At 44.0% G+C, this 13,471-nt stretch overlaps 1 protein-coding gene across 2 annotated transcripts in view; it reads left to right on the plus strand.

Moving 5' to 3' along the window:
- The window catches only part of plxna4 (plexin A4), a 208,483-nt gene that overhangs the window by 112,960 nt on the left and 82,052 nt on the right, over positions 1-13,471 (plus strand). For both annotated transcript variants that reach the window (XM_068585976.1, XM_068585977.1), the window contains exon 4: positions 10,809-10,937. In XM_068585976.1, the coding sequence (XP_068442077.1) occupies positions 10,809-10,937 (129 nt within the window). The remainder of the gene's footprint in view (positions 1-10,808; positions 10,938-13,471) is intronic.

Here is a 13,471-nt window from a genome sequence, read left to right on the forward strand (position 1 = left end):
CTCGGTCTCTCTCCATCTTTCCTCCAATGATTTCCATTATTATAGCTCATGCCTCCAGGGTTTACCGCAGTGTTATTCCCCACTTTCGATGTCCTCCTCACTCTCCTTGTTTTTTAATTTTCTCCCGCTCAGCCTGCCTCTTTGTCTCCCTCTCTCTGTCCCCTGCTAGGCCAGCAACGCAATTTTTCACTTCAGTGGGAAAACAGGTATAATAGAGGGAGTGTGCCAGTCTGTTTAATAAAGGAATAAAGGCAAAGACGAGAGATGAGAAGGAAAAAGGCAGCGCTCTTGGGGCTGGAAACAAGGGAATACACAGAGACACATGCACGCACAGACACACACACACACACACACACACACACACACACACACACACACACACACACACACACACACACACTGGCACAGACAATAAGGAGGGAACACAGATATTCACACCTGCTTATCTCAGAGGAATTGGTTGTGAGGTGCTTCCCCATTTAATTAGAAACTTTAGTAGGAACCTCATAAATCACCACAGCATAAAAGTGAAGGGTAGGCAATGAATGCGTCCCATGTACACGCTGCTGCACACACACAAATCTGCACATGTCCGAAAGGTAAGCCTATTGGTAATTCATGAATTCATGAGCACGTGTGATCTCCAGCTTCAGTCAGTGATCCATCGATTTAATATGTGTTCATTTATGTGTGTACTGAGTGGAGTCTGTTTGTAGCATCGGGCCTGAGTATACCAGTGGAATATTATACGGTGGCTGACAGGAATATTAATGTGTATTTCATCAACTTCCTCTTCTTAAATTAGAGTTAAAACACCTGTAAAAGTATGTCACTCAACACTGTGATCGCAAGCGCAGCGAAGCCAGAGGAAAGACGTATTGTTGTGTTGACAAACAGCACAGGGGTGCAGAAAGGTCACCGTGTACATGTGACTGTGTGTGCGCATGTGTGTTGCTGCCTGAACTCGGGGCACGGCGTGTGCTTGTGTCTCCAGAGTTATTCTGATGGCAGTGTGTGGTAACGGGATCCAGGGTGATGTCTGCTCTCAGACAGCGTCTGGCTCTCAGCTCCGCATCTATTATTCACACACCTGAACACACACACACACACACACACACACACACACACACGCACTGCCTTCTCCCCTCATATCTCACTCTTTAGTACGCTTTCTTTTTTTCCACATTTGTGGCTGAGCAGTTAAAAGTTTGGGTTTGTTGCCTCTGCCTCTGCATTTTCTTCCTGCGTGTATCGCCGCATGTTTGTGTTTGTGTCCTGTTGTGTATTTAGGTATTTCTGGATCTCTCCCAGGGACTCAATCACAGAACTTAAAGTCAATGAAGTTCTGTGTTTACCCTGGTAAACAAGCCGAACATTAGTATTGACCAAAAGAGTAGAGAGACGACTGATAAGCAGTAAAAAGAAAATCCATAGATAACCACTAAAACAAAGCCTAGTCTGGAAAAAGGGACGGAGGAGTTTTCAAAGTCATCCCGTGGCTAAAGTTGATCTGAGCCTGTCAGTAGGTCATTATCAGACCCAGACATCTCTTTGGGGACCGGGCCCTTCTCAACCACCACGGTTGGATCGGCCGCTGATGGACATTTATAGAAGCAGAGGATGCTCCAATCAAGAAACGCCTATTGAGTTTTCCCTGTTAAGATGAAAGAAGGCACCCGTGGCATTGTGTTGTGAAACACAAGCTTACATAGAGATGCGTCGAGGTCACAGCGGGGGTGTTTGTGAGGTGACCTTGTGAATGTTGATCAAAGTCTGTCACCAGACCGTTTTGTTCAGAGCTCATATTCATCTGAAGTTCCTGGAGACGGCTAGATACCTGTTCTGATCTGAGGGTTTCCTTACTTTGCTTTTTGTGAGTGTCCAATTAATCATGACCTTAGGTTATCTTAATCTCAAAAAACAAACAGATCCTCTATTCATTATCCTCATTGGTTGGTTAAGTTGGTGATTGACAGTTGAGGGAGTAGGGTGTGGTCAACTGATAAAAGTGCCATTAAGTTCACTGAAGTGGATCAGCGGAAACAAACTTCCATGTGCATGTGAATCTTCTATTTGAAGGCTGCAATGTGTATTATTTTATACATATTGCAAATGTTTCCAATACATAGGTCATTAATAAGTGGAACATATTTAATAATACAGGGAAAAGAGAGGTGGAGGTAGATATTTCCCTCCTTCTTTTAGCTGCCTCTTTCTTACTCTGCCAAATGCTCACAGGTGTGGATACTACATATATGTTTCCTTCTGTGTCAAGTACACACACACACACACACACACACACACACACACACACACACACACACACACACACACTGCATATTATCAATGTGATTACACTCAACAGGCTGTATTGATGATATTCAACCTGCGGAAGTTTTCCGGCCACACAGCTCTGGGTTTTGAGCACCGCTGGGTCGCCTGAAAGGCCAAGTCTTGATTCGACACAATAGGCTGATTTGGTGCCCTCACTACTGCTGGGAGTATGTTGACTTCATTAATGGCTCCCAAAGCCCTTTTAGCTCTCGCACAGTGGCCTCTGGTCACGTAATATAATGGGGTGCACACTGCTCTGTGTCCCTGCCACCGGGTTTCTCCACTAATAGAGACACAGGTGGTGATGTGCGCTCACATTATGCCGTCCCCTCTGTGGGGTCCTTGAGGCCCAGCTAGTGGCTGCAGCAGCAGAGGAGTGAACAGCAGCTCTCATCACTGCAGAAAAACGGTGAAAGAAAAAGGAAAAACAGAGGAAATAATTGGTTTGAAAGAGAAATGTGCGTAAGGGTTTTTCTCAGCCAGGCCAGGTATTTGTCTGCACTAAATGAGGTCTGTCAGGGGATCTCTACCTGTCGCCTCTAACACCCCGCTGCGGCTCTAATGAGACAGCAGAAGAGGAATTGGATGGGAGAAGATGGAGGGAAAGAAGGACGAGGTACAGAGGGGGTCATGTAGGGAGAGACGAGCTCAGACGTCTTCTCCGCACATGTAAAGGCGTGATGCATATTGGGGGGGGAAAAAATGGCAAAACTGAACAAGGTATGGAAAAAGATCACGAGAACAGAACAGAAAGAGATGATGAGAGGAACGCAAATAAGAGATGGAGCAGTTGTTGGGTAAGGTGTTGTTGAAGGGAAATGGTCCCGACAAGGGAAGGTGTTTTGTTGTTCACTCTGCAAATTCAATACAATTGTTTGTGTTTTGTTTTATTGACCTAACAGAAGACAACCTCCTGTCCACTTCCACATAGATTACAGATTTAACTCTCAGGCCCTTTTCCTAAATTGTCTGAACAAATGGGTACCACCTATAACTATATACTAACTAGGGAAAACAAAACATCAAGTCTGCAAGGCTTTTTATTTCTAGTCTAACAATGTGCAAGAAGCACAATCAAAAGAGAGAGAGAGAGACAAGATACAACATATCCTCCATCATTCCAGCAGCAGAGGAATACAGTCTGCAACATACATGCCGAGACGGGGGGAGTGGCATTTTGAAAAAAAAACAGATGGAAAAAAAGGAAATCAAAAAAACCGAGTGAGTTGTTAGAAGTCAAGTGGTCACAAATGTTCTCAAGATTGAACCGGCTACAAGCTTGCAGGTGTTTTAGTCAACCTCATGACTTACAGATTGAGACAGAACGAGTGAGTGAGGGGAAGGAAAGAAGGAGAGAGGGAAAAAGAGCAAAGGCAATAGCGGAAGAGGGGAACGAGTAACAACAGCTAAGCTGTGAGCCCCCTGCCTGGTCACAGTGCTCTCAGGCAGCTCAGCAGTGAAGAGAACGATAGCAGGGAGACCTGTCACTCACCCTTTGAAGCCATGGGGGAGATTGAGGGAGGAAAGGAGAGCAGGGGGAGAAATGAGTTAGGAAGCCTCCAGACACTTGTCCCCTTTCACGTCCAACACCATCATCCCTCAAAATAACAATCTTGTCCTTCTCCTTGCTTTTCACGTCTATCTCTCGGCAGGGGATAAGGTTAGATTAGTAGGCCGCGTGGACCTGCAGGCTAACGGGTACCGCACCTTTAATGCCACGGCGGTCAGTCACTGAGCCAGGGGTCCCCCGGCGGCTCTGTCTGCTACGGTGTCACATCCCAGATGTGAGGTTATGGAGACTAAAGTATCACCAATAGAAACAAACAAAAGTGACTGCTTGCTTCCCTCACTCACAAAACTTGTGAAATAACTATATTTACTTTCCTCTTCTTTTTAGTTTCTTTCCGTTCCTTTGACACAGTCATGCCCTGACCACCCACTAATTAGCGACACCACTTTCATCTCATAGCATCGAGTTGTGGACGTTCTCTTTTAACCTCGTGTGCCTAAACAACCTTCCCAAAAATAACACATCTGCAGAGGATTAACCGCAGTAAAACCAAACCCGACAGGGGGGCCGTGTAGAGGTCAGATTTCTGCGTTGGCTCAACACTGCCAATGCAAGTCTGTGTAGTTAATGTACCTGCTAACAATGACTTTCCTCTGATTTGCACCAACAAAGCACCTTCCCTCACACTGCAGGCATCGGGGAAGGAGGGAGGGGGTCATTAATTAAAATCCTGCTGTGTAGGAGATATGCCTAATCGCAAACATAAAACAGAGAATAGTGAATTACAGAACAGAATGAGTTCAGTTCCACACCGTGTGTTTTTTTTTGCCCACTCATCCTCCTATAGAGAGCAAAGACGAGCCAGAAGGAAGGTAGGAAGAAAGAAAGGAAGGAAGGAAGGAAGGAAGGGGGGATATTTAAAGTGCTTTTAATGAACTAAATGAACATTTTACTTCCATAAAGAAAAGCTGTAAAGCATTGAATTCATGTTGTAGCTTTGGATAAATGCAAGATGTCTCCATCATAGCTTGTCATAAACCATAAAATACTATGCCAAAAGACATTGTAAATGTAGAAGTACCACGGCATCAGTCATTCTTGTGTCACCTGCAGTACTCCTTTAAGAAACCACACGTCTTTAGCACACTCCTCACTGGGCAGTCTTCCTCTCAGACGGAATGAAAACATGTGTCCATCCTTTATTGTTCACAATGAATCTTTGGGATAAATAGTGAGTCATCTGTGATTCTCTGCTTCATCTATACTACACGGCCAGCTTGGCATCCCGCATTAGTGTGCCACATCCTTGTTAATACCCAGAGATTAATGTCAAATCATCCACACTCCTCCACTAGTCTCACACCGGTCCATCTCGCCGAAAGCTATATATTGAGGCATTGAACGAGGAAGTGGAGCCTCTCGACTGGCATTGATTGACACTGCGAGATGGATCCAGTCCGCCTCCTAGCCCCCTTTCCTTCTGTTATTCTCCCCACCTCTCCCCCCACCCCCCTTCTTTTCTTTCTGTCTGCCATATGTTTCAGTGAGCTGGACAGATTTGGCCAATCAGACAGCCACCATTGTATCGCTGTCGGTATGAATAGAATGCGTGGAGAGACACATTGCCATTATGTAGTGACGATACGTTGTTTCTTTTCTTCAGGTCTCTTTCACAGTAAATGTTCTTCTCAGTTGTCTCCGTCGGTCTGGCTGTCTCTCTTCCGAGGCTCTTCTTGCATGTCCTGCCTTGGCTGGTTGCATACCTAACGCTGCTGTGGTTTGACAAAGAGGGTCGAAACCTGAGCAAAGTGTGGCAGGTCGGGTGACAGTGGCATTTGGCATGATGCTGTTGCTGCTCCAAATTGTTTCTGATTGATATCTTGAACAGATATGGACCCAGGAGATCACAGAGAAGACCCCAGGAGACCTCCATTTGCACCTTTTGCTCTTCCACTTTGATGCATTTGAATTAAATCACTGAATAATGTTTCCAGTTTCTTTGTTGGAATTGACAAATCAACGCTGAAAAACATTGTAAATAGGTTAAATGTTATACTTGTTTTGTTTTGGCCATCATCTTAATGTAGATTTACTGCCAATCTCATTGCTGGGATCCAGAAATCTGACCCTGTTTGAGGCCAAGAGAGAAAAATAGCAGTTTACCCTGAATATGTACCCAGTTACTTAAAAATGAAAATCAAAGTAAATGCAGTTAAAATGTCTGTTTGCATTCATTGCTTTGTGAAACTAATTATGGCAGTTAAACGTAAACAAGGAAGTAGTTTTGCAGTTCAACATCACTAACCACAGTTCCTTAGTATTGAAGTTGCAACTAAAGCATAACCCTGCAAAACCATAGTTGTTAAACACAAACAATCTCCTTTAATGAAAGCATTTTGAATTGTGCATTCTAGGTTCAAGACTAGGTTGCAGAACGGCCAGCACAGACGTTTGGTTTGCCCGTGCATGTTTCACTGATTTGAAGGCATTCCTGACACAAGTATTGCGGTAATTTCGGTTTCCCAGCGTGCTGTGTGACTTTGGATGACATTCTGCTCCAGCCCACTCACCTCACTGTGGTTACGTGGCCCATGTCAGACCACAGTGATACTACAGTCAGCAGCTTATTCTGGCTTCCACCAGCAGCATGTTGGTCATGGTGTGTGTTCCAGCCATGGTGTGTTAGTGTGGGTGCCATGCTTAACAGACTGCAACTCTGTGTGACTAGCCCTCCTTTTTGCCGCCCCAAAAACCCATGCCACAGCAGGCAAGGACACAAATTACTCGCACAAGCCTCACTGAGGAACACACAGTTATTGTCTGTTTTAAGAGGAAATGTGCTATTCCCCTAACGTGGGGTTGTCAAGACGGGGTTGTTTTGAATGTGTATTTCCTGCTCAGCCACAACCATCTGCATTAACACATAGACAGCAGTATGTTCTATGTCTCCTGACCAGACTCCCTTCTAAAATGTAGAAAATCCCCCTCAGCACTTGCTGTAAAGTAGTTTCTGCATAATGGCATCACAGTTCTTATCTAAAATGAACAGAGGTGCTCAGATGTGGAACTAACGGTACGAAAGTGCAATTTTCACCAGTGGAAAAGTTCCAGAGGGGCAGCATAATTATTGACCTATAGGAAATGTGAGGTGCCTATTGGATTGCTTGTTTGACACGTGGGTTTTTTCTTCTTCTATTGCTTGATATGATAAGCAATTCAAGCAAAGGTCTTGCAGTAATTTTAATTCCGTAGAACAGGATATTGGAAATAAGACAAATACTCCACACTGGTACATTTTCACCAGCTTCAATATGGATGGCATGCAGAATCAGAGGAAGTGCGGTACTTTCCATGTGCTGTGTGGTGCACAGTGCCAATACTAGGAAACTGAGAGAGGGTACTCCTGTGGTTTTCACACCGGAACGGCTTCCCTTTCTGTATCACACCTTCTGCTAGCTGTTAGCCACATGGAGAGAGTAAGATAGCCACTTTGGGCACATTATTTTTCATTGACAGATTCAAAGCAGAAATACCATCTGCACATGGGATCACATTTGTTGTTCTCTGAGCTGAAACACTGGAACTTTTATATAAATGTATCGTCAGCTGTCAGTTTTTTTCTGATGTATCAACACGGCCCTCACATCCTGTTCTACTTTCATGGTAGTGGTAGTCTGATTTGCTTGAAAGACAGTCACTAAATATCAGCTGTGAGTGTTTCTCTCGACCACAGTTAAGGTCACACACTGCCTTTTCACTACAGGAGCCACAGCCTTTTTTGTTCTGTCTTCGGTGATCCTGTCAGTGTAGTTATACCTTATTGCCACTAGGGGGATACAGTTTATGGCCAGGGTGGTCGCTTTGTGCAGGGGACTGGGATTTCCTCTGTATGATCTGAGGTATACTGTGGATTTCTCCCACAGATGCACACACATAAGGATCAAGACACACACAGAGCTGTGTTTACTACACACATTCTGCAGGGCTGAGGAAGTGTGCTCCGTGAGTCAAAGCACCAGTAGCTCCTGCCACCCTCCCCAGAGGACCCGACATTACCATATGAGGAGCTACAGCCAGACAGCCTGTGTGTGTGTGTGCGTGTGTGTGTGTTTGTGTTTGAGAGTGTAAGCGTGTGAAAGAGAGTGAAATGCCAATATTTTTTTTTTACACGCAAGAGCTTTTGTGAACACAATACTTATTTGCATGTATGCATTTATGTGTGGGCCCAATGCATCTCTCACCTTCCCACTACTCAGAGGCTAAATGAAGTCGGTCTGGCAGTGGATGTCTATTGTGTAGTGCTAATGTGATAGCAGAGATTAGCATTGTAATCCATTTAGCATAGAGCAGCTAATCCACTTTGTTATTGTTGAAAAGAAATCAGATAATATTGGTTAGCACCACTGTAGCTGTCTTAATGATTTTAAGCTGATGAAAAATGACTTAAAGATATATTGATAATTACTGTTGCAATGAAACTAGGATTGGTTTTATTGAAAAAAACATAATTGGTTTTAGATTTTCCTCAAGGGCATTATGGTATTGGTTGTGTTTAGTCGACACTGAGTTGTTTGTTAGTTTGTAGACAGTGTTCTTGTAGTAATACAAATACAAATCATGCACCGGTTTTATGTAAGTAAAATGTTTTAGCGTGGTTTGAGTTTAATATCAGGAGAGATGAAGTTTGCTGCAAGCTCAAGGTGACACTGCTGTGTAAATTGAAAAATAAAGAATATAGTGTAACACTACTAGTAAATACTTGTGCCAATTATTGTCCAAATAGGCCCACTGGACTATTTCTAATCAGGCGTTTTCCCTCGCGTGTTCCCCTGCAGTCCCAGTGAGTCTGTGCTGCGCGCTTTAGGACCTGCTGTGCACTCCCTGGTGGCTCATTTGTTTAGTTTGTGGTCAGATTGAGGGATAATACACAGGAGCTTCCCCTTGAAGCCCCTCTGCTCCCTGGTGACTGCGGATCTGTCCCAACACAATAAAACTCTATATTCAGCCTTTGCCGTTGACTCTGTGGCCTTTAACTCTACTCGGCAATTGACACTTCCCTCGTAGACAGCGGCGGTAAACTGATACACACACACATCTTCACATACGTTCACATGCACACACATGCTGTGTACAGTGCGCGTACGCACAGCGCCTCAAATTAACTCACCCGATCGGCCAGATTAGATAACCCCACCTGCTGAATCTGGCTCGCAAGGAAGCTTCTTTCTTCCGACCTCCCTCTTTTCTTTTCTGTCTTTCTCCTATTCACCTTCTGTTCTTTTCTTTACAACTGACCCAAGAGCACACAATGGTTCCCAGTGAAAGTGTGTGAGGCTTTGATACGCAGACTTCAGGTCCTTTGAGATCAGGATCACAAGCCAAGCAGGAGGCAGAGCGAGAGAGGAAGAACGACAGAGAACCAAAGAAGGGGGGGAGAGCGGGGTGAAATCAGGGTGAAAGATGGTGCCTGTTTAAAGAAATGTCATGTTGTGAAACTGGATATCAGTAGAAGCAGCAGCAGCAGGGCAGGATGTATACTGCACCCTGTGCACTCGGGTTTCTGTCTTTTCTATGACAAAGAAAAGTGCCATTGGACTTTAGTAGAGCAGTGAACGGTTTGCCTTCTGTTTCAGTGCAGGATAAAGTTGAGCTGGAGCGACTGCCATTCAGTCATTTAGTGTAAAGAATGTTTCTTATTGCGTTTCTGAAAACCTAACATTGATTCTACTCGCTATGTGATAATGATGAAAGAAATCTTGTCGTCCTCTAAGAAGCACGCCGCACCGAAAAAGCTATTTCTCTTGAAATGTGTTTAGTTTTCAGTGAGTACGGCACCACTTTACGAAAGGATTTAAAAACGTAGACCATCTTGACCTTTTAATGAGCTTTATTAATTATTAATTCATCATAAAGTGACTCGCCGCTCTGCCCGACCATCTGCTTCCTGTCTAATTATCTCCGGTTTGTGCCGGTTACCCGTGAACCCTTAAGTGCTGGAGAGCGCCAGGAACCACCAAGAGTCATCACAACTTTAACGAGACTTGCTTCACACCTGTCCGCGAGCCCACGCAGGCCTGTGTGTGTGTGTGTGTGTGTGTGTGTGTGTGTGTGCGCGGCAGCGTGTATTCTACCGGGTGCGGAAAGTTGCTTGCGTCGGTATGTGTCAAAGCCGTGTGTTAGTGGGAAATTACAGCCAGAGGACCAGCTTTTGAAAGGATCATTTGCAACGCACCCCCTGCGTTTGTTTGTGTGTGACGATGTAAGCAGATGTTCGGGCACAACCCAGAACACTTTCATCACACCACCAAGTGTGCGTGGGGCCAATTCCATGCACTTTCTGCTGAGTAAACACACCTAGGGGCTCACAAACCACACCTCTCGCCCAGATGCCTTATTACTGTAATCACTTTCGAACGTCTGACACGGTGCTAGAGAAAGATGAGCGTCTCTGAGGCAGCACAGTAAGACATGGTGCATGGAAATATCCCAAGGCTTGATGTGGTTGATGGGCAATTTTGTCAATAATTGTTTTCAAAAGCACTTTTTTAATGATACCACGATCCCTAATTGCACATTTATTTTGTCCTCGATGTCGACTTTGTTCAATTGCCAAGTCCTCCCTAGTGGAAGGCGACATTTATTTTTCTAACTTCGCTTCTGTTTAATCTCAGCTGCTCTTAAAACACATTATATATTTTCAGACCTGTCATTGATCCTTTATTTATGACAGCTGATAAAGAAGAGGTTGTTTTGTTGAATCAGCCAAGTTAAAATAATAAATGTTTTAGTCATGACAACTCTCTATGCAGTTGGCACTGCAACATGTTTGATTCTGTACCTTATTCAAGGGTTTGACTGTTTCTTGATTCAAACGCTGGTATCCCTGTAATACCTGTCACGCGATGTGAGTGACTATGCATTCATTTATTATATTAATTCTTAATCTGCTTCTGTGTTCTTCCAGATCCGGGTGGACGGCTCCTCTCGCGCTCAGCAGTACGAGACCGTGCAGGCGGTGGAGAATGGACCCATCCTCCGAGACATGGCCTTCTCCTCTGACCACCACTACCTCTATGTCATGTCTGAGACCCAGGTTAGACAAACTCACACAAACACACACATCAAAAGCCCCCCCCCCACCCCACCCCACCCTCTCTCCTGCTGAGTCAATATCATAACCACTGGCATTTATCATTTTCTTATGTCACAGGGTACAATAACCTTTGGTGCAGCGTGGAGGATTTCATTACAGCCTGGCTGGAGGAGAGAAAGGGATTAGATAGAATTGTTGGGTGCTATGACCAAGTCTTTTTATAGAAACTGACTGTGAGGGTAGAGTTGAAGTGAATAAATGTGTTGAATTATAGAGAGAGTGGCCTCAGTCCACTTCTGTGTGTTGGTGTGTATGTCTGTGCACAGATTCACACATACACACTCTCTCTCCTTAGTACCTTTGATGACATGGAATGTGAAGCGAAATAGCAGCACTCTGAGTAATGGACACAGACACACTGAGTCTGCGAACACCTCCTTCAGCGGCGAAATCGCCTCCAAAATAGCGCCATGGAAAGTCCAATGCGCACACATGGATGCACACGCGGGCCGTGACTCACTGTGTTTTCATTTTCTCTTTATCTTGCACACAAAAAGAGCCCGCAGCAAAGAGCATGTGCAAACGTTATATGTAATGCATGTGCAGCAGCCAAGACAAGACAAGGTACATGTAGCTGCCTCGCAACTCTCAACAAGGCAACGCAACGTGTGCAACATAAAGACACACACAGATAGTAAGTACAACAATAAAAAAGTTGATGAAACTTGATGAATTGCAATGGCAGACAGAAGTCCGAGGCCCTGATCTAATACAATTGAGAGCTGCAGAATAGTTTGAGGGTAAGCACACCGACTTCTTAGCATTCAGCACAAGCATTATCGTTCCATCAAGCGCCGTTAGAGGGATAGTAATCAAATCGTTCAAGTCGAATCAGGCCACCAGTTGAAGAATCCATTGTGGAGCGCTGTCTTTTCAGTGCGGCGGAGTCCCATTTATTGGTTATCATTATCAATGTGACCGTTCTAATGACGCAAAAGCTCCGAGTTCAGATGATATGCATATCATTCGCGTTCTCCCTTCTCTTTATCTCCCGCCACAGAGGGCCACTGCTGTTTGCTTGGCAGCGATAGCCTCGTGGCCCCTGTATATTGTCTGCATCTTCCAGCTGATTATGAAGCTCTGTGGCCCCGTGAAAGTGTCTGTTTGTCCTAATGTGTGGCGCACTTTGTTTGCGTGTACGTGTGTAAATACGAGCGCATTTTAAAAGCCCAGATTTTCCTGATAACACTTTAAATATCAGACAGGCAGTGAATAGAAAGTGCCCTTTCAAAGGCAGCTATCATCGCAGGGAGACTAGGAAAGGAAGGAAGGAAAGGAGGGATAGACGCAAGCGAGCAGAATAAGGACATTTAGGATACTGTTTTGTCATGCTATGCACTTCTATCCAATCCCTCTTTAGAATAAATCTGGTAATCAGTTATGCTATGTTTCTCCCTCTCTCTTTTGGATTGTGGTGCGTGTAATTGGGCTTACAGAAGATATCACAGAATAACAAATTAATTATTAAGAATACTTCATTTCCATTTCTTCCCATTATGTTAGATTTCTTTTTGTCTCGCTATTATCGCCCAACATCCAGTCACAAATTTAGCATTTTTAATTTGCATGCCAATTAGCTTATATTGAAAACAGCAACTAAGTGAGTTTTGTGTGTGTGTGTGTGTGTGTGTGTGTGTGTGTGTGTGTGTGTGTGTGTGTGTGTGTGTGTGTGTGTGTGTGTGTGTGTGTGGGGCCTTCATAGTAATAAGTCTATTAGCCTACTTAGAGGGTTGACCTCCACTAACTGTTTAGGATGAACATCTGGGAATTACCATACACACAAATATAGAAAGTAGTTAATGAACACACACACACACACACACACACACACACAGACACACACACACACACACACACACACACACACAAACAGATACTCCATTAATGCTGAAGGGTTTATAAAACAAGAATAAGTGAATGAATGCAACTCAAGTTATTCATTCCACCAATCAATTCAAACCTTTTTATACTTTTGATGTTTTTTTTAAAGATCAAAACATGACTAGATTTGTATGATATTGGAATTAATAACTATTTGATAACCAATCACTTCCGTAATTGTTTTAACCAATACGGATTCATTTTTAATTCAGCGTACTACCTTTATGTTCAGTCAGTAGAGTTGCATCAGTTCCACCTTAACTGTATGTCTTCATGCAGCTCTAGAGGTGAAACACTGCTTCATTACCCGCAGCACCTGAGTTACTGTTCAACACAGCACTGTTCCAAGTGTTTGCAATCACTCAAGGAGATGAGTGCAAATTGCTTCTTCTCAAATGTAGAGAACAATATTTTGGCAGAGCAGGTTTGTTCTCACAGCTTTCTCTCCAGCAAGTTGATTATTTAGGGTTTTCCTGGAAACTGAATTATACCCTGTCACGCTGTTGCCTCGAGTCAAAACAAGTTTTATGAAATGTCAGAGGGTCACAGTATGTGCTTGAAAACAAACAAATAAAGATGCCAACATCCATTTT

This window comes from Clinocottus analis, unplaced genomic scaffold (genome assembly GCF_023055335.1).
Source record: "Clinocottus analis isolate CAN_PGR_092001 unplaced genomic scaffold, fCliAna1.0.p SCAF_20, whole genome shotgun sequence".
In the NCBI taxonomy this organism is placed as follows: domain Eukaryota; kingdom Metazoa; phylum Chordata; class Actinopteri; order Perciformes; family Cottidae; genus Clinocottus; species Clinocottus analis.